This window comes from Drechmeria coniospora, chromosome 01 (genome assembly GCF_001625195.1).
Source record: "Drechmeria coniospora strain ARSEF 6962 chromosome 01, whole genome shotgun sequence".
Lineage (NCBI taxonomy): Eukaryota > Fungi > Ascomycota > Sordariomycetes > Hypocreales > Ophiocordycipitaceae > Drechmeria > Drechmeria coniospora.
Window position 1 is genome coordinate 10,003,047 of NC_054389.1, and position 20,125 is coordinate 10,023,171.

A 20,125-nucleotide genomic window follows, 5' to 3' on the forward strand; every position below is an offset into this window, starting at 1 on the left:
CAGTTTTGGTAGCACTACCTTTACAAATTGAATCGACAATTTTGTCACCTCCCTGTAGCAGCATGTTGATGCCCAGTATCAATTAACACGGCGTCGCGAACGCGGTGCAAGTAGTGTTATACTTACAATAATTACTTATTCGTGTACAGCGGGTACGAGTAAGTAACTGGGCAGCATTCCCTGGTACTAAAGTGCACCTTCAGGGGACTGGGTCCAATGGCTCCACGATTCGAGTCGCCGACGTCTCTGACCTTGTCAAGGGAATCAAGCGCTGGCTTCTCCTCATGAATTATCCCCCAGTCCTGAGGCTGAGTTGCGCCTACATGTACTGTAAGTGTACTCCGTACAGGAGACTACTTATCAGAGTACAAATCAGTTGACGAGTAAGTACAATTGTTGCAAGTTGTATTACTCGTACACGTATGCCGTGACTAACATGGCCCCCAATAGCATCAACTCTACCAGCCATTGTTGGTCCTGGCAAGGAAAACGTTGCGAGCTCGCTCCTCGCTTGCGGGTGTCCCAGAGCAGCAGCAGCAGCAGCAGCAGCAGCAGCAGCAGCAAGCAGCACGTACTTCTCTGCCTCAGCTTGCCGTGCTCGATGCTATAGTACCTTTCGAGCGCCTCCCCGACTACGGCATGCTAGGATGTTAGCGGCAAGCATCGCGTCCCCGTCCTTCAGGGCCAGCCGGCCTCGACGGCCTGGACCTGGTCGATGAGGGCGATTTCTGTTCGCTTTTCCTTAAAACCTTCCGCATCGTCTTTTGCAGTTCTTCCGTTTCCCAGTAGTTCTGCTCTTCTTCCGCTGCTGGAGAAAGTTCCCCCTCGAGGTCAGGTGAGAGAGGCTCACGGGCATCTCATCGTACCTTCCCAACCGAACGAAACTGCACCTGCCCTGAAGAGTTCCATATCCCGGAGCGAGATCAAACTTCGCCAGCATGGCCGATTCATCACCATGCGTGACATCGGGCAATAGTTTCTTCACCATTCTCGAACATGACTGCCGCCAGTACTTCGAATTCACCTTCATCTTTGACCGGTCCGTCCTGGCCATCCTGCCGTCGCCGCTTTTCATCCTGCTCGCTCTTTCGCGCTCCGTGTTCATCTGGAAGAGGCCCATGCTGCTGCGCCGCCGTCTCGATCTTCTCTTCTGCTGCAAGATGGTACGTTCTCCTTCATCCGAGGATGGATGTCATTGAGGAGCGGTACGAGCGAGAGGCGTGAATATTGACAAACCCCACACCCTTCTAGTTCGCCTTGCTCGCCCTTGCCGGCATCCAGGTGGCCATCGTCGTCCGGTACGCTTCGGACGACATGGCCTCCAAGCCTTCGCTCGCCGTCCCTGCCCTCTCGCTGGCCACCACCGTGCCCGCCGCTCTGCTATCCTTCCTCGAGCATTACCGCTCCATCCGTCCTTCGACCCTGCTCTGCCTCTACCTTGCCCTTGCCACCGTGTATGACGTCGAGCAGACTCGTATCCTGTGGATGAGCTCGTACGCATCCTGGCTCATGCTGGCCACCGTTACCGCCAGAGTCGCCGTTCGATTTTGCCTCCTGCTGCTGGAATCGGTGGAGAAAAGGTCACTTCTCCAGCCCGACTATGCTGCCTGTTCGCCCGAGGCACTTGGTGGCATATTCAATCGCAGCGTCTGTTGGTGGCTGAACAAGCTCCTCCTCCGGGATTCGGCAACCGCCCTTGGTCGAGGGGACTTGATGCCGCTCGATCCGCTGCTGCTGCCGAGCCCAACCAGGACAAGAGCCTTCGAAACTGCATGGGCCGGTAGAAGGAAAGGCGGCAAGCACGCGCTGTTGAAGACGACGGTCACCTTCTTCGCTACCAAGTATCTGCCCGTCATCCTTCCGAGGATCCTTCTCGTCTGCCTCAACGTTGCCCAGCCCCTTCTCATCTATCGAGCCCTCGAGCTTCTCGCCAAGCCCGACGGTGGAGCAGGCCAGAGCCCCGGCCATGGCCTCATCGCCGCCACCATCTTGATCTACTTGGGCGCCGCCCTCGCCACCGGCCTCTACAAGGGGCAGACCTACCGCTGCGTCGCCATGGTTCGGTCGGCACTCGTCACCATGCTCCATGACACGACACTCGAGATCCGCTCTTCCGTTGACGCAGACAAGAGAGCTCTCACGCTCATGAGTACAGACGTCGATCTGATTGCCTCGGGGCTAGAGAACCTCGACGTGCTCTGGGCCACACCCATCGAGATGGCAGTGGTCACCTATCTTCTTGTCGACAAGATCGGCCTTGCCGCCGTCGCACCCGTTGTCGTCGCACTCGCGTTTACTGCGTCCGCTTTTGCCTTGTCCAGGTTGGCCCCGAAGCACCAGGTGACGTGGTTGGCAGCCGTGCAAGCGAGAGTGGCCGCCACGGCTTCCATGCTGAGCAGCATGAAGGGAATCCGCATGTCTGGTCTCGCCGCCATACACGCCTCGATCATTCATGGCGCCCGTGCCACCGAGCTCGGCGAATCATTGCCCTTTCGAAGGATAGTCGTCGTAACCAACGTCTTCTGCACGGCTGCTCGCTCTCTCGCCCCGGTAGGTGCCTTCGTCGCCCACTCGCTCCTGCGGAATACGCCATTCGCAAAGGCCGTCGACGCCGCCACCCTCTTCTCTTCGCTCGCGCTTGTTATGCTCGTTGTCCAGCCGCTCATGCACCTGACGCTCGCTCTACCCGCGCTGCTCGGCTCCGTAGCCTGCTTCCGTCGCATCGAGACGTTTCTGCTATCCTGCGGCAAGTCGGGTGGAAACGAGCCAGTGTCTCGGCCACCTGGTTCGCATGTCAAGCCGGTCTTGTGCGAGGAACGGCGCTCTTCGAAAGATCTCATATCGCTTCGAGATGCCACATTCAGCTTTGACGACGAGTCCGATGCCGTTCTGCGTCATCTCTCCGTTTCCATCCCTCACGCCACACTGACCATGGTCACCGGGCCCGTTGGTTGCGGAAAGAGCGCACTCCTTCTCGCCCTGCTCGGCGAAATTCCATTGACTCATGGCGCACTGGATCGCCTTCCGTGCCTGAGAAGCAGCTATTGTGCCCAGGAAGCCTGGCTACCGAACATGCCCATTCGACAGATCATCCTTGGCCCTGCAGAGTTCGCCGATGGCTGGTATGCTCAGGTCATCCACGCCTGCGCGCTCGAGCAAGATCTGGCTACCTTCGCCGATGGGGACCAGACTGAGGTTGGCACGGGCGGCATCATGTTAAGCCACGGCCAGAAGCAGCGCGTTGCACTGGCCAGGGCCCTCTACGCAAGACCCCAGTTGATACTCCTCGACGACATCATGAGCGCTCTCGACGCCACCACAGAGCAGGCCGTTGTCCAACGTGTCTTGGGCGCCGATGGTCTCTGTCGTTACTATGACATGTCTGTTTTGCTTGTCACCCACAAGAGTAAGTGCTGCCCGGACTAATGCATCATGCCGCGGACAAACTGACGCGGTTCACTGCTCGCTTTCTAGCCCACTTTATGCATCTGATGGATCAGATATGGACTCTGCAAGAGGATGGGAGACTCTCCGATACGACGCAGTCGCCTGCCCTGGTGAGCGCGAGTGGCCATGGGGTCGTATCGACACTTGCAGCAGTCCCGGAGAACGACGATAGGGCCGAGGAGTCGCTTGCCGAACCTGTCACCACTGCGCAGCCTGATGAAGCGGACCCTTCACGCGAGCAAGGAAATCTCGGCCTCAGCTTCTACTATCTCAAAATGATGGGCTACAAACGAGTCACCTCGGTCGTGATCTCGGCCATCGCTTTTGCCTTCCTGTTCACCTCCCCCAACGTCTGGCTGGCGTGGTGGTGCAACTCGGAATCAGAGCATCTAGGTGAACGAGAGGGTCTGTTTCTCGGCGTCTATGCCGCTTTAGCCGTCGCCGTCATCATCTTCCATGCGTTGCAGTTGTGGACCAGTCTTGTCAAGGCAGTGCCGGTGGCATCCAGCAAGTTGCACCAAGTCCTGCTGGATAAGGTCATGGCCGCCCCCCTATCGTTCTTCGTGGACACGAACAATGGCGTGACATTGAATCGCCTCAGCCAGGATATGTCCTTGGTCGATTCAGAGGTGCCGGCCGCCATGGTCCAAGCCTTGGACAGTGCTCTCTTGGTCATCGCGACGGCCATTGTAATAGCCGTCTCGTCCAAATACACGGCCATCTCCTTCCCCCTACTTCTTGCCATCACCTACATGCTGCAGAAGTTTTACCTCCGCACGTCGAAGCAGATGAGGCTTCTTGATCTCGAATCCAAGTCGGCACTTTACACACACTTCCTCGAGACCCTGCAAGGGTGTCGCCACCGTCCGCGCTTTCGGCTGGCAAAGTTACTTTGGAGAGCGGAATCGCCGATTCCTCTCCGAAGCCCAAAAGCCTTATTACCTCCTGTTCAGCATCCAAGTATGGCTGAATGTGATGCTGGATCTGCTTGTCGCCGTCACCATGATACTTACCGTGTCACTTGCCATGGGGTTACGAAGCGCTTTCACCGCAGGTTCCCTCGGCCTCGCCCTAATGTACATTCCGTCCATGGGCAGAACGCTATCATACGTCATTCAATCCAGAGACTTGATGGAGACCTCCGAGGATGCCTTGAAAAGACTGAAAGCCTTCATCGCCGAGACTCCAACCGAACATCTGCCCGGAGAGGACGGTGTCGTCGAAGTGGGATGGCCGTCGCAAGGGCACCTGACCTTGAACGGCCTTACCGTGAAGTACAGGTGAGAGGAAATGTCCCCGTCTACCTGCCGTCGTACCAGGCGAGAGCTAAGCAGTAATTTGTTTCTGGAACGCAGCACTGAGACCCCGCCTGTTTTGCGGGACGTTTGCCTGGTGGCCGCGCCGGGCATGAAAATCGGTGTCTGTGGTCGTCCTGGAAGGTAAGAAGCGAGATCCCTCCGTCGTGGGCATGAAATAACGAAATACACAAAACACGTCGCATAATGATCATCGGTAATTTCATTTAATTAACGTACTTTTTGCAGCGGGAAAAGCTCCTTGATACCGAGCATTCTGCGGATGAACGACATTGATGCCGGATCCATCATCATCGACGACCGAGACCTGAGCTCTCTTCCTCGAGACGCAATCCGACGTAGTATTGCCGTCCTGCCGCAAGAACCGATACTCTTGGATGGATCTTTGCGACTTAACCTGGACCCCTTCGGCGAACGTTCCGATGAAGAGATCAATTCAGCGCTCGCCGACGTTGACCTGGGACATCTTTGCCAGGCGCCTGGGGCACTGGACGCGGCACTGGAAGCGACAAAGCTCTCGCTCGGTCAAAAGCAGCTTCTGTGCATTGCGCGTGCCTTGATAAGTCGGTCGAAGTTCCTGATGTTAGATGAGGCAACGTCGTCGGTTGACGAAGAAACGGAGGGCAAGATTATGCAACTGGTTCATGACAAATGCTGCGGCCGCACCGTCATTGCCGTTGCCCGCAGACTTCGCACACTTATGGAGTTTGACCTCATCCTGGTCATGGAGCAAGGACAGGTCGTCGAACAGGGTAGTCCAAGTGAGCTGCTCGCACGAGGGCATGGGCGATGGAGAGAACTATGGGATGATCAACAGTAGGCCGATGAAGGGAGTTGGCAATGCACAAGGCAGGCCGGTTAACTATCGATGGAAGCATGCTCCAACGGGCAAGTCCCAATATTATTCTCATGCCATTTCCATTTCTAGGTATCGAATATGCTATATACATGCATTTTTTAAGCACTGGACTGTTCCGTGCCGCATGAGAAGAACGACTTGGATTCCTGGATTCAAACAACTGTCTCGGGCCAAATTGAGGATCCCCAGGCACATGACGAGCCCTTGGCCAGTCCCCAATAACTGAGCCTAAGGATGCGCATGAAAGGACAAATGCTCATATACCACCAAGGCTTGTTTTTTTTTTTGGGGGGGGGGGGGGGTACAGCAAGTCTTCCGCTCATCATGCGGAGTTGAAATGCCTTGCTGCCCGCTCCCAGCCACGCCATCCTACAGCAGAGCATGATCGAGCCGACGGAGTTCCCCGGCGGCAGAGGGAGGCAACACGTCAGACTTCTGTTTGAATAGCAGTGGAAGCCTATTGCTTTTGGTAATGTCGCCCAAGGCAATACCATCACCCGTTTCGACCAAGCTCGTGAGGCTCGCGTGATAGCGGTAGCCGCAGCGAGTTTTGTCGCCCATCTTTTGTATGCAGAAATGCTCCCGCATATCGGCGACAGAGTCTCGAAGGCTGATTGTAAGCAGCTCGGCGGTGACACCGGCGTACACAGTCGACGCGGTGTCGGACGATTTGGCAAGGCAGTACAATGGCGTCACAGCAGGATACACGACGGGAAGGTAGAGATTGCAGTTGGGTCTGTAATAGTCGGTTCGTGCGAGCGAGTGAAGGCCGCAGTGGCGTCCAGATAGATGACAGCAGGCCGAGTAGCCGCTCGGACGCGGAGGCGGGATCCCCGTGAGGGCTTTCGGTGTAGGGCCCAGCTCAGTCTGGCTGCAAGCGAGGGCGTCGGTGTAGGAGTATGGCCTCGTCCATCGATAGTCGAAGATCTTCAAAATGGGCATGCGCGCACTTCCGGCAATGAACCTCTCGGCCCCATACGACAGAAGGGGGCCGACGGGGGTGGTCAACTCAAAATGATCCTGAAAGATGGCATCGATAGGGGATGGACTCCTGAGATCCTGCAGCCGGACGGTTCCGTCATCATACGAGCTCAAGATGGTGTTTCCGGAGCAACCGATGGCCGAGGCCGTGTTCACGGGCAGAAGACTCCGAGCGGTTTGGAAGGTGTTTTCGCCCAAGATGTATGACTCCGCGCATCGCTTCGAGGGCTGCAGCTTGTGTGCATTAGTCAAGACCGTTCCCGAGGGCGTCCTCGTGAGATAACGCAGGGGCTGCGTTGTGCCAGTCATGCACAGGGCGATGTCCCCGTTGCTCATGAACTTGGCCTCGCGCAGGAATCTAAAGTCGTGAGAGTGCTGCATTCTCCTCAAGCTGAGAGTCTCTGTAGGTTCGACCACAACGTCAGGCGTGTCCAGGGCCGGGCCACCATCGACGACTGGCCATCGACTGGGCGCCAGGGGGTAGAACAAGACGTCTCCCTTGGTGGCGACGACGATGGCATCTTGTGCTTTGTTCGTATCAACGTGCCGGACGTCTCGCTGGTCCACAACAGACGCACCATCCCGATGGACGGGTTGGAAGCAGGCAAGGGGGCGTCCTACGTCGTTGCGTTCCGTCGACAACAGGTGCAGAAAGCCATTTGCTCGGCCAACAAGGAGTCCGGGCTGGGGCGCGGTACTGTCAAGAATTGAAATAGCCGTCACGTCATCTTCACCGCCCCTGAAGCCAGCCTCGGCTCCCGGGAGGGACACCCAGGTTTCGGCTTGGAGAATGGATCGGGTCAACTTTCGGGATCGAATGATGACGTCCTCGCCGAGGCCCCAGGCGACCATCTCCTCCTCGGTTGTGCCTTGCCACTGGGAGGCCGCGTCGACGACGACGTGCGCGGGAAAGGTTTGCCTGCTCGACGGACCAGCACCGCCGCGGCCGCGACGTCCTTGACCACGAGCGCCTCGGCCTCGACCTCGACCATGACTTTGGTCGTCTCCGCGCGGTTGGACGGGAGGAACGAGTGAGGTGACGGAAAATGCGCGGCGGTCCCAGGCGGCCGATTGTGAAGTGAGCTTCCTCGCCAGCGCAGCCCATTCCTCGTCGCTCAGCCTCTTCGGAAGCGCGAGGGTTGCGAACCGGCTCCTGACGAAGCAAGACCAGCCTTGGGCCCGAGCAACGGCGTCCAGTGTCCTGCAGGTCGTTGCAATGCGTGCGACGGTCTGGGCCGAGTCGAGGAAGGAGAAGATTATGGCCCATATGGCGGGCTCAAGGTCTTGCAATCCAGGGGGATCGCGGAGGCGCAGCTCGGCCAGTGAGGGGGGAGCGCCAACCGCCATGGCTGGCGAAAGCCTCGCTTCCGCTGCCCGTTGCCGTTGCCGATGCGGTTGCAGCAATGTCCAGGATCCGAGAGGGACTGTTTACAGATGATTTTTCACCGAAGAATAGCTGGACAGCACTCTCGGCGTGTCGAATGGCAGCTTCTGAGCCAGGATAGGTACAGTGGAACAGAGGGCAGGAGGATGGCGGCTGTTGACAGTCCTCGATTGGCTTCGATAGATAGGCAGGCCTCTAGGTGGAAAGAAAGGCGAGCGTAATGTAGCTGGAGGAGTTGGTCGAGAAGAACGCTGCTGGTTCTTCCATCTACCCTCTCCATGAACAAGCAGGTTGAGTCAACGCCTGTGTGCACAGTACAGTATTAAAACCAAGCGTACTGTACGGAGTACACGAAAGGTGTACCGTAGGTGCAATGTGTACTGTACACAGTGCAGATTAAATATACTGCACAGTACGAAATCGGCGTACTTGAAATGAGAACTCAAATCTCTGCAGAGCCCCCATTTATAGTCGATTAGCTAGTACGAATTGAGGCAATAATGCTGTACTTAATTACGGAATACGGATACTCCGTCCTACCTACGGATAACTTCGTAAGTACACCTCTTGAACAAGTATGTTAGTACTCCGTACTCCGTACTTACGGAGTATTTATGTAACTACTTGTACAGGTAAGCCAAAGCTCATGTACAGTACATGTACGGAGTGCCTACTGTGTGCACTAGCACAGGTGCACAAGCACAAGTATGGAGGACGGGGTTTTATACGGAGTACTCCGTAAGTATTACTTGCTTCCAGTTGTACTTGTACCGTACAGTACATGTACATGTAAGCACTGTGGTTAGTTGATGTGGGGCCGTTGCGCGTCGGCGGTTGAGGCTCGCCGATGACGGTATTTACGGCGCGGCTGCGTCCGGCAGGTATGCGCCGGACTCCGGACAAGTAGTGGAAGAACTAATACATTAAACGCTTCCTCTTGGGCGCCATTTCCCTTTCCATGTGCTCCAAGTAAAGCTTTGTCCTCATCTACTCAACAGAAACGGCCCTAAGCGGGAGCGACTGGCGCAAGGGGGGACAATGCTGGCAGCGGATCATGGCGTCGTCCATGGAGTGAGGGCTCGTTCCCCGTCCCGGGCTGGTCTTTGCGGAAGATTGCCCCAATACCATGATTGACCCTGTTGAATTCAGGGCTGAAGGGCAACGGACAGCGACGTGAGTGCCAAATGCCCCGTGAATGGATGCTTGTATGGTCCACAACGCACAATGAACTACACGATGCAATCTGCCGGCTTCCAAAGAACACTTCACCGCGGAATACCGGTTGAACTGAACCGGTGCAATGTTCAATGCAGCCTCCGGTAGCTCCTACGCTACGACTTGAATTGCCATCAACACTTGCCACGTCATAGGATTCATACACGCCGAGGACGACCACCTGGTGAATGGTCAACAAGCGACATGTTCGTTGTCAACAGCGAAAGGAGACAAGTAGACCCTATGATATGGTGTAGTCGAAATCATTTCTTCAAGTGTTTCCTAAAGAATGCGTCTTGCTTTCGCATCACAAAAGTCATGGTGTGCACATGATGGGAGCCGCCGGGGACAAAGACCAAGTCAAAGTCCTTGTCCGCCTCGATCAGGGCACTTGCCAGCCGCAGCGTCGATGCCGGATCGACATTTTTATCGAGCTCACCTACCGCCAGCATCAAGGCGCCGCTCAACTTGTGCGCGTGAGTCATGTTGGACGAATCCTCATAGCTCGCGTCGACCGGGTAGCCCATCCACATCTCGTTCCACCAGAGCTTGTCCATCCGGTTATCGTGGCATCCGGCCGACGCAAAGGCAGCCTTGTAGAAGCCGCCATGATGAATCACGGCTGCGGCCGCGTTCTGCCCGCCGGCGGAGACGCCGTAGCAGCCGACGCGGGATAAGTCCATCCAAGGTCGCGACTCGGCCGCGCTGCGAATCCAGGCAATGCGGTCTGCGAAGCCGCCGTCCTTTAGGTCCTTGTAGCAAACATCGTGGAAGGCTTTGGACCGCCAGTTGGTGCCCATGCCGTCCATGCATACCAAGACGTAGCCTTGGTTCGCGACTCGGCGAAGCCTTGTCAGGTCTTGAAACGCCTTGGGCGTGTTGAAACCTTGCGGGCCGGCGTAAATGTATTCGATCACGGGATACTTCGTCGCGCCGTGGAAGTCGCTTGGACGAATGATGATGCCGTAGATGCTTGTCTTTCCATCCCGCCCCGGCGCAGCAAATCTCTCCGGGGGCATCCAGTCCGCATGGGGCACGACCTGCTGCAGGGAGACGACTCTCTTGCCCGTCCGTGCTTCTCGGACGACAGCTTGAGGTAGGGAATCAACCCGCGACCAGCTATCGAGTAGAAAACGCTTTTTTGGCCCCCACGTCCAAGTATGGGTACCGTCTCCTTTCGATAACACCCGAAGATCGGATCCGTCAAAGGCGACGGATGCCAGATGCGCGTAGTACGGGTCCTGGCCTGGTTCGATGCCGAACGCACGAAACCAGATTCGACGTTTTTCCTCGTCAATGTGCTCGACGGACCGTACTACCCAGGGTCCCTTGGTCACTTGGTTTTTCAAAGTACCATCGTCGAGCGTAAACAGGTAGAGGTGGTTCCAGCCATCTCGCTCACTGGCCCAAAGAATTTCGTTGCTTGATGGTAGGAGTTTGTAGAACAGCTTGTTGGCATAGTCAACAAAGGTTTTGCTGCTCTCCTCGACAAGAACGGTTACAGTACCGTTCATGATTATTTCTAGAAGCCGTAGGGATTGATGGCCGCGTTGGTTGAATAGAAATCGGTACCGCCGACCGTCCCCTGACCAGCCAACGTTGGTCAGTGAAAAGGGGTTTCGAAACAAGGCATCATCGACAAGGATCTCTCTGTTCGCCTCGAGGTCGAAAAGGCGTGGTCTTTGATGTTCGACGTTGTCCCCGGGCCTAAGATACTCCTCGCTAATCAATGCTGGACGCAGTTGGTCCTTTGGGGACGAGTCCACCATGTACAAGAGGGATTGCTTGGATGGCGGCCTGCATTGTTTTACCACCACGTGTCGACCATTAGGCGACGGGTACATGTCCTTGAACTCGTTGTCCGCGTTGCCGTCAAAGGAAATTTGCTTCTCCGCGCCGTCCGAGCTTCGACACCAGAGATTGAAGTTGCGAATGAACGGCTTGGGCCCGGTGCTCGGTGCCTGCGGAGACTCCTGGCCGGCCAAGGCAGTTTCCCATCGAAGGGCGAGGCCAAGGGGAGACTCTCCAATGGTCACGGTGCAGGGTCCATTCTTCACGGTGCACGCCACACGCTTCTCGGAGTCGTCTACCGATAGGCGCCAAAGGTGGCCGACGTACGAGGATATGGTTTTGGACTGGTCCGGTTGTATCGATCCATAGTGCTGAGGGTCTCCGGAATTGGAAATCCAATAACAGCTGATGGCATCGGCCGTGTTGTTGATGAAGGTAATATCACTTGCCTGGCGCGAGTATGGCGAAGGAAACTCTTCGCAGCCATAATCAAAGCTACCTGGATCGAACCCCCCCTGCCAAACTTCCAGCTTTCCGTCGTCTGTATATTGCCAAGTCTGGCCATCGAACTGAAAGCGCACCCAAGCAGCGTTGACCGGCACGTTGATCCAGGAAAAGGGAAGGTTGCCGGGATTGATCTGCTCCTTGCTATATTTTCCAAGCTCCGAGGCAAGTCCGGCATGATCAAAAGCGGTTCGACAAAGTTCCCTTTCGCAATCGACGAGGATAAATTGAAACTCTCCTATTCTGCCTTCTCGCCTGTACCAAAATACGCTGTCACTGCCGGACAACCAGTGTGGAGAAACGATGGCCCGTCGGACGCAACTCTTCTCGAACTCTTGGAGGCTGCATTCCATCTCTGCGGTGCTCTTGATTCTTCTGGACAGGATAACGTGCATGACATGTCCATGTAGTGTACTGGGTACGGGGGAAGCGATTGCGTGCTCTACTTTTCGAGATTCGAGGGGCAAGCTGTGAGAATCGGAGTGCCTCAACCAACCAGCATGGCAGCAGCTAAATCCCTCCTATGCAAGCAAGCATCAAGCAATGGCACAGAGTACGTGGAATGTCAGATGACCTTTATTCCCGGCTGCATTAGCGCAGTCGACCGGGTAGGGGACCGGAATGTCGGATGAGCGAATTCCCTCCGCACCGCCTGTCAACACCTCACTTACATGTGCCTTCGATGATGACCACAGACGGCCGGCGAAAAGAATCTGCACGTAGTTGGAGGTATGCTTCGTACCTATGCAAGGAAATCTGGACGTTTGCATTCTATTGAAGTGTACTGAATCAGTATTGATGCAGGATGCCCCGGTCTCCTCTGGTCCTTTCTTCCCAAGCTGGCTTGAGCTCTCCCGTTGTCAACTTCATTCGGATATGCGCCTCATGAATGGCAACGACCTTGTTTCAGATGCAGAGATCAATCATCTCTCGGGAATACCTCGGGGGCTGCGTAAATCAAATCTGACCACAATGGTCCAACAACATCAATAAGCCGTTGGAAGACAACGCACACTGCAGTGTAGGTATGTGTGAGATGCTGGACCGAAAAACGAGTCGTGGACAGCATACATGTGATACCTCCGTGTCGCGGTACGGCCGGCTCTTCATGTTCACGCGAGTAAAGGCCATTCCAGACAGGACAGGCATGAACCGAACTTGGCTTACAGGAACATCTTCCCCGCCCGATACGTAAACCATGCAGCTGCTGGCTACCGCTTCCACCACTCGGCTGAGGCGTCCCGAAGTGTATTCGTACCGCAGTGAACGTCTCCATCGCGTTGATGGTATTGCCAGTCGTCGACGAAATCAACGTCAAATCCTGCCCTTTGGTAGGAATTGCGAGTCGCACTCTCGAAGATGTCGGTACCGTTCACCATCGGCCCCCAGGGCTTAGGCGCAATATATCGAGAGCGGCTGAGCACTAGGCCGTTGACAACAGCAGGGGAGATGGAGCTCATCATGCCCGGGTACTTGCACTCTCTGCGCTTCTGGGCCAAATGACGCCCGTGCGTGGCCGAGTCTCCTACTTGTCGTCGTCTTTGCTGGTGGCAGGCCGCATCGGCCCACTCATACACCGCCGGGACGCGAAAGATTTCCTGGTCGGTGATGCCCGTCTCATGCTTGAGAAGGTCAATGGTTGCCTGGATGCGGTGGGAGGCATTCGCATTCGCATGCCTATGAGGACCATCCAGCAGGTCGTTGGCCGTAACCAACGATCTGTTCTTGTAGTTTATGAAGGGAGTCGCCCCAAGGCCGGCCTGTTGGGCATCCCTGACGAGCTGCATGCCGGCGTCGGGGTCGTTGATCATGATGCTCCAGCCACGGGTCGTGTTCGCGGGGAGGAATTGAAGGAACTCGTCGACATGCTGAACCAAGAGCCACTGCGAGTCGACGAGCAGAGGGTCTTGCACCCCTTGGGCCCGGAATATATCGTAGCCGGTAGGCGGTCGGTCAGACATGGCTCCGCCAGCGATTATTCTGCCCATGGGATATTTTTTCCCCGTACCAGGCGCCTCGTAGGGCGGAATGGTCTCGAGATTCCCGAAAGCTTCCATGTAGTTCTGGTTGGAAATGTCGCCCGGATGATAATGCACAGCACCGATGCCGGTGTCGCGGAGCTGCTGGAACGGGAGACGATGGGTGAGGTAGGATCGATGTTCATCCGACGTCGAAACCATGATTCGAAGAACAACAGGCCCCTCGGGCCCCGGGATACTCATGAACGTCGGCTCAAAGTAGTCCTCGGTCCATAGGTCTGGCGTGTGAAGTTGGCGAAGGGGGCGGTCGATGCCCGCCGCCTTGACGATCTTTGCAATCTCTCGAATTGTAGCCGAGGCCTCCGCCTTTTCCGACGCATTCATGTAGGCCCTTTCCCCCGACATGTCGCTGGCCAGCACCGTTTCGACCTTTTGGAGGTGGTGATGGGTAAACAGGGGGGCGACGCGCAGGGCCACGGCATCGCTGGACGTTTGGCCACCATCCGTCACGGAAAACTGCACCGTCGCCTTGCCGTCCCAGCCGGGCCTTCGCACATCTCTCGCATCGATTCCTAGCTCCAGGCCGTTCGCCAGCTCCTCGGCGGCGAGGACGGTGTCGTTTTTGACGATGCGCCATCCTTCTTGACCGCCGACGCGGCGAAAGACGCGCACCAGCGTCCGGGACTGCTCCTCGACGACGGAGACGGAGCCAAAGGCACTGGGGCTCAGGTTCATCAACGGCATCGTACGCATCGGAGCGAGGTACTGCGGCGCGCGCTGGAGGTCGTCTGCAGCATCGTGGCAGGCCATCAGCGTCTCGTCCGACACGACCGTCTCGTTGCCTTGCATGCCCTCCATCTGGCCGCATCGGCGGTTCGTGTCTCCAATGTTGGCGAGGAACAGAGCGCCGAGTGAGTCGGTCCAGCGATGCTTGCCCGGGACATCCGTCACGCCTTCCGTGTCCACCTTGCCATCACGGTTGGTGTCTGCACGTATGTCGACCTTGAGTGCGCACGATGCCTGCGCCAAGGCGGCTGCGGCAAGGACGTTCCTGTAAGCGGAAATGATGCATTAAGCATGTTGAGCCGGGAGAGCATACCCAAGACGGCGATGAAGGAGACAGATCTCATCCTGACGAGCCTGGAAGGAGCCCGAGGACGAAGGAAGGTAGGGCGGGGCTGGAGATGATCCGAACAGTAGACTGCACGACAGTCCCTCCATTCGATTGACGGGACAGGCAGGGTTATTATATAAACGACAATCACCCTCCTCCTCGGACAGTCAACGGCCCGCAGCATGACAAGTGGCCATCACCAAGGGTGGTGATTGTGCCTACGAGCGAGCACCTACGTATCTGCAGGAGCAGCACGGCAGACTCCACAAGCTCTGCTTGTCCCGTCCCGACGGACATGAATGAGGCTTCATCTACACCGTAGAGTACGATGCCGTCCTCGCTGGTGCAAGTACACTTTCTCGCACTAGTGCATCGCCCTTCTCCATCGGCATGGTCCAGGGACGAAGACGGGCGGCGGCGACGAGGACGGTGGGTGCCATGCAAACGATGCCAACGATGATGGTGTTGTGATTGTACTTGCACTTGCAGCTGCGACACAGTGGTTGGCGGAGATGGGAGCACGCGAAGCCGCCAACACCGCCTGTAATGTGCCTTGCTACAGCGGGGCGGCAACAGTGTCGTCGATTAAATTTTAGGCATATTAGCGCTACCACGACTGAATCATCACTGTTGACAAGTGACGTACGAAGGCGCGGGGTGCCAAGTTAGTACTTATTTAGCACGAACACCTCTGACTTGACGCGCTGAAAACCGAGCCAGACGCGTACAGTGGGGTGACATAAATGTCGATTCAATTTGTAGGAGTAGTGCTACCAAAACTGAATCGTCACTTTTGTCAAGTGACTGTAACGAAGGCGCTTGCCGGCGCATGCACCGCTAGTTATGCAGTAGAAATACACAGACAGATGACAGTATTCGTACGTCGAGTCATGCCATCAGTCAAGGTAAACTTCCGAGTCAGCGCTGTCAAACAGCGGATCGCCAAACATGCCCAGACCCGCCCAGGAGTGGACGAGTGAATGACGACTGCACGTTACTGTTGCCGCTGTGCCGCCCTGCTGCTGTTGCAGGGTCAAAACGGCATGCCATGTCCGACACCACTGCATCCGCCGACGAGGGATGCAAGCTATGATGTTGCGACGTGTGCAGCACGAGTAAGTGCACCCCTGCTCCGTTTCCTTTGCAACGTCCAGGCATAAACTCGAGTAGCTGAGATACAACACTTTGTCGGTTGTTGCAAGTCGCCCAGGATGGCTGAGATATGGAGGAAATGTCAACAAAAATCCAGAGTGGCGCGCGGCAGGCTGAGATCAACCCTTGCTAAGCTATCGTACGACAGCATCTTATAATAATGATAGCCTACCTAGTACTGTACTTACTTGTGTACTGTACTGTGCTCCGTACACCTAGGCGTACCCCGTCATGCTGGGTTGTACATGTAAGTGCAGTAGTTGTATGCTGGGCTGTATACCTAAGTAAGTATGCTGGTCATGTACTGCGTACTTGGCCTAGTGAAATAGCTCGCGCATCTGTATCTACAGCAGGTAATTAATACTCCGTACCGCCCGATCGATCGATCGATGCAGCCGCGGATGAAATCCTTCCAACACCGAATGTTGACTGCCGGTACTAAAATAGGCCCTGGAATAAATACAGCAGTACGGAGTACTCTGGGTCGGATCGGCTGCCTACAAGCACATGTACTTCCAGCAGGACCTTGTTCCTCCCAAGCTCCCCGTCCGGACACCTTGTACGGTGACGGCCTGTAGCTGGACTGATTGATACAATGATTTGGATGGATGCGGGAGAATACGTGCATGATGCAGATACAAGTACATGTTTCACTACGCAAATCGACTGCTGGAATATCGTATTTCCATCCGTACAGTGCAGCTAGCACGGAGCACGGAGTCAGCACTTTGTATGCATTTTGACGGAAGAACACACTCCCGTGAGTGGAAGGAGACCGTCGTCCCTACGTGGTGTGCGGCATTTCTCATCCATTCCTGACAATGACAGGCCAGCAAGAGCAAGCATGGCAACATCATGTGAAAAGGAAGCCGGCTGAGTGCCGACCACCATTGGGCGCCGCCGCGCTCATGTCGACATGGCCACTACGAAACATCGGCGGAGCGTAATCGGCCTCTCTTCACATCTACGCCTGCCCCCTCGGCATCCTCTACCTCGCGGCCTCGGTTCGACGCCGCAGCTGCGTGTGCGCGCACATCGTGGACACCATCAACCGGTGTCATTCGCTAGCATACTCGTCGTCTGCCTTGTCGAGCGAGCGTGCAATACCATGCTCCGCAACCCCCGTATGGTCGGTTCGTCCTCCGTCCGGGTCTGACCCGACAGCCCCTCCCAAGGTTGCGGGTGGACCAGGCCCCGGACACGTCCACCTTTCATGCTGCCGATCCCTGTGCACATGCATTTCTCCAACCTTGTCGGTCGCCAGCAGGTCCGTCCCGCCTCGCCGAATGCCATCGCTCCGCAACGGCCGCAAGGTCTATCGGGACGGTGCGCCGCTGCCAGGGACAGCCGTTGCCGCAAGAGGTCCACCCGCAAAAGTCGTGGACGAATCCGAAGCCGCTCTCCGGCATCTCGTGCGCCGTGCTCGAGGGATGGCGAATGGACGTCGGCCTTCCGCCACGGACTGCCTCGCGCTCACGTCCCGCTTCTCGGCGGCGGGGGGCTGGTGCTTGGATTGGTGGACCCCCGACGCAGATTCATCGACCCGATCCGAGACACGATGTTGCTTCCGACGGCGTCGACGGCGCCACGGGGCGACGTGAGCGTCGGACCCTCGGGCGCCGTTTCCTGCACCCGGAAAAGCTTGATGGCCGTCCCGTTCCAGATGCCCGTCGTTCCCTTCGCAACCTGCATCTCGCTCGTGAAGATGTTGCCCCAGAGGAGCGATTCGTACCACGTCATGGCCAGCTGCGACCATTCGAACGATTGAGTTCGCGGCGGAGACGCCTCCAACCCGACGAGATCGATTTCCCGGATGCGCCGAAGCATCTCGGCCGACGCCGCCTCCTTGCCGGGCTTCTGCTGCTGCGGGTAGAGGCTCAACACCTGCTGGACGACCATCATGAGCGTGTGCAGGGGCAGCTCCGGCAGCCAGCTGTCGATCCAGTAAGCCGTCGGCTCAAACGCCCCCGCTTGCGCGCCGGCAGACGTAGATTGCGCCCCCAGGCTGGCCGTGCTACCCTGCCGCGAAAACGACCGGGCCCCGGCCGGCAGCTTGCCGCGCGCCTTCTCGGACATGCCCCGGAGCTGCGTGGGCACCGCGTCGTTGACGTTGGCCACCGACGACGTCCGTGAACGGTTATCGCTCGTCGTCGAGCGCTCGGGCGTCGGCTGCGCCTCGTCGTCGCTGTCCTCGTCGTCGCCGATGGCAAACGCACCGACCTCCGGCACCTCCGAGAGGGACTGAGCCCGAGACACGGCGCTCCTCGGGCTCCGCGCGCTCTCGGCCGAGCTTCGCCCGGACGCCGGCTCGAACACGTCACCGTTTCCGCCTCCCTCTTTTCTGCGCCTGTGCCACGCCTCAATCTCCTCCTGGCCGCTCTCGAGGGTAAAGTTTCGCAGCGCCTCGATCCGCTTCCTGTTCTTCACCACCGCCAGCACGAGCTCCGCATTCTTGCGCGCCTTGTTCTCGATGATGCAGTTGATCGACTCCAGCAGGGAGCGGAGGAGCGTGTGGTTCGTCTCGTTGGCGAAAAGGAACGACGGCGACGACATGGACGAAAACAAGTGCATCAGCTGCGAGCCGCCGGTGGCGCCCAGGTTCTCGACGTGGGGGGCGATGTTGTTGATGACGGCCAACAGGGCAGGGTATATGGCCGCGAGGCTGCCCTGGCTCTTCGTGATGAGGCTGTAGATTGAGTGGATGAGAAAGTCGGTATACGTGCCCCTGAAACCGTTGATCCGGATCCCGGCCGGGAGGCTGTCCTGGCCCTCGAATCGCTTGTTTAAGCTCGCGCCAAAGGTTGGCTCGACGCTCAGCGTTTGCAAGAGGAAGGCGCACATGCGAACGATGCCTTGCTTGGCAGCCTCGTTCCTGTACTCGAGCGCGTAGAACAGCGTGAGAACGACAAAGTCGTGCGCTCGGTCCGTGTCGATGATGAAGGATCGAAACCTCCTGTTGCACTGCGTCGTTTCCCAGAAGAGCATCAGCATCTCCGGCGCAAAGTTTCCCGACGCCTGGGTGCCGGGCAGGTACGACGCCTTCTCCTGCAGCGGCTGGCTGAGAATCCGATGCATGCCGTCGACGATGAATTGGAAATCTTGAGGGCGATGAAGGCGTCCGAGAAAATGCCGGTAATAGTTCTTCTGCACCGGTGCCTGCTCCGGAATCGTGTACACGAGCAACGCGAGCAGAAACTGCAACGAGTCCGTCACCAACATCTGCTTTCCGTCCTTGAAAACAAGGTTGTTGTACGGCACTCGCCAACTTGCCGGGTTGTATTTCAGCGCCTGCGGTGGGATCCCGGTCAGTTGTCGATCTGGACGTGACGACATGGCGAAGCACGTACCGTGTTGAGCAGAGAGCACAAGACAGAAAGCACAATCTGCTTGTCCTGGCAGGTGCAGAGGTAGGTGAGCGTTCGCACGCCCTGCTGCGGCAAGACGTTCGGCGCTATGTACATGCTTTGACCGGCAAGAGCGAGGAGCAGCCGAAGTATCTCGCATCGATTGTTTTCATATTCCTTGGTCGTGGCCACGGCATTGTGGCACCCAACACCACTCTGCCAGATGGCGTAGCTGACTTTCGGATGGCCGCGTGGTTGGCGCGGAATGGTCAATTCCGAGTAGAAGAGTAGGTCGATCAGCGTGTCTATCAGCTCCTCGCCCAACGGCTTCGCATCCTCGTACTCCTCCGCATCCGGGTTGGGTATGGGCTTGTTGTCCTGGGCGCCGTCGAACAGCACTTCGGCGGCGATCGAAGCCTTGCGCGTCTTCTTCCGGCGGGCACCCCAAAAGAAACGCTCCTCCCACGAGGCAAGGCTCTCCTTTTCGTACAGGTATGGCAGGAGCCTCGTGAGAATTCTGATGCAGTTCAGGGCATCTCGCTCCGGCGCGAGCTCCGGGTCGGGAAAGGACGGGTGGTGTCGAAGGATGAACAAGCGAGACGTCAGCGCAAGCACGAGCGTTTCGATGTTCTCCAGAGCTTGATCGCGGGTTCGACGAATGTCCGCGGGCGAGAAGAGACTAAAAACATCTTCGGAAGATTCCGGAAGCTCCCAAAACTATGTCCAAGGTTAGCAAAGGCCGATGACGACGTGCTGCGGATTCGACGAACCGAGGTCCAATAGATGTCATCCGCTGCGATGCTACGATCCTCCGACAGCTTGAAGATGCCCTGCTTGAATACAATTTTGGAGTCGCTCGCCCCCATGGCTGTCGCAGCGCGGTGCTAGAGGAGGCTGTAGAATGAAGCAATGTGGGATGGTTGCTCACACGAGCTGATGCACAGGGACCGGGTCAGAGGTGAGGTTGCATCACAAACTAGCATGGACGGCTGTACAACTATTACTCCGTACCCAGTACAACAAGTACGGAGATGCTGTT

The 20,125-nt window shown here is 57.0% G+C and overlaps 5 protein-coding genes across 5 annotated transcripts; 1 reads left to right on the forward strand and 4 right to left on the reverse strand.

Annotated features, from left to right (window-relative positions):
- Positions 1-938: 938 nt before the first annotated feature.
- Positions 939-5,583, forward strand: DCS_02646 (uncharacterized protein; the record flags this gene model as incomplete). Its single annotated transcript, XM_040799973.1, has 6 exons — positions 939-1,163; positions 1,252-3,406; positions 3,475-4,210; positions 4,263-4,727; positions 4,803-4,886; positions 4,992-5,583. The coding sequence occupies 6 exons, from the start codon at positions 939-941 to the stop codon at positions 5,581-5,583; spliced, it is 4,257 nt and encodes a 1,418-aa protein (XP_040660856.1).
- A 408-nt stretch (positions 5,584-5,991) lies between these two features.
- On the reverse strand, positions 5,992-7,950 carry DCS_02647 (uncharacterized protein; the record flags this gene model as incomplete). The annotated part of the gene is made up of 1 exon (XM_040799974.1): positions 5,992-7,950. The coding sequence occupies one exon, from the start codon at positions 7,948-7,950 to the stop codon at positions 5,992-5,994; it is 1,959 nt and encodes a 652-aa protein (XP_040660857.1).
- A 1,515-nt stretch (positions 7,951-9,465) lies between these two features.
- Positions 9,466-11,892, reverse strand: DCS_02648 (peptidase s9b dipeptidylpeptidase iv domain protein; the record flags this gene model as incomplete). The annotated part of the gene is made up of 1 exon (XM_040799975.1): positions 9,466-11,892. The coding sequence occupies one exon, from the start codon at positions 11,890-11,892 to the stop codon at positions 9,466-9,468; it is 2,427 nt and encodes an 808-aa protein (XP_040660858.1).
- Positions 11,893-12,708: 816 nt separating this feature from the next.
- DCS_02649 (uncharacterized protein) lies at positions 12,709-14,697 on the reverse strand (the record flags this gene model as incomplete). Its single annotated transcript, XM_040799976.1, has 2 exons — positions 12,709-14,527; positions 14,576-14,697. 2 exons carry the CDS (start codon positions 14,695-14,697, stop codon positions 12,709-12,711), a joined length of 1,941 nt encoding a protein of 646 aa, XP_040660859.1.
- A 2,518-nt stretch (positions 14,698-17,215) lies between these two features.
- DCS_02650 (high-temperature-induced dauer-formation protein) lies at positions 17,216-19,952 on the reverse strand (the record flags this gene model as incomplete). Its single annotated transcript, XM_040799977.1, has 3 exons — positions 17,216-19,030; positions 19,090-19,803; positions 19,857-19,952. The coding sequence occupies 3 exons, from the start codon at positions 19,950-19,952 to the stop codon at positions 17,216-17,218; spliced, it is 2,625 nt and encodes an 874-aa protein (XP_040660860.1).
- Positions 19,953-20,125: the final 173 nt, after the last annotated feature.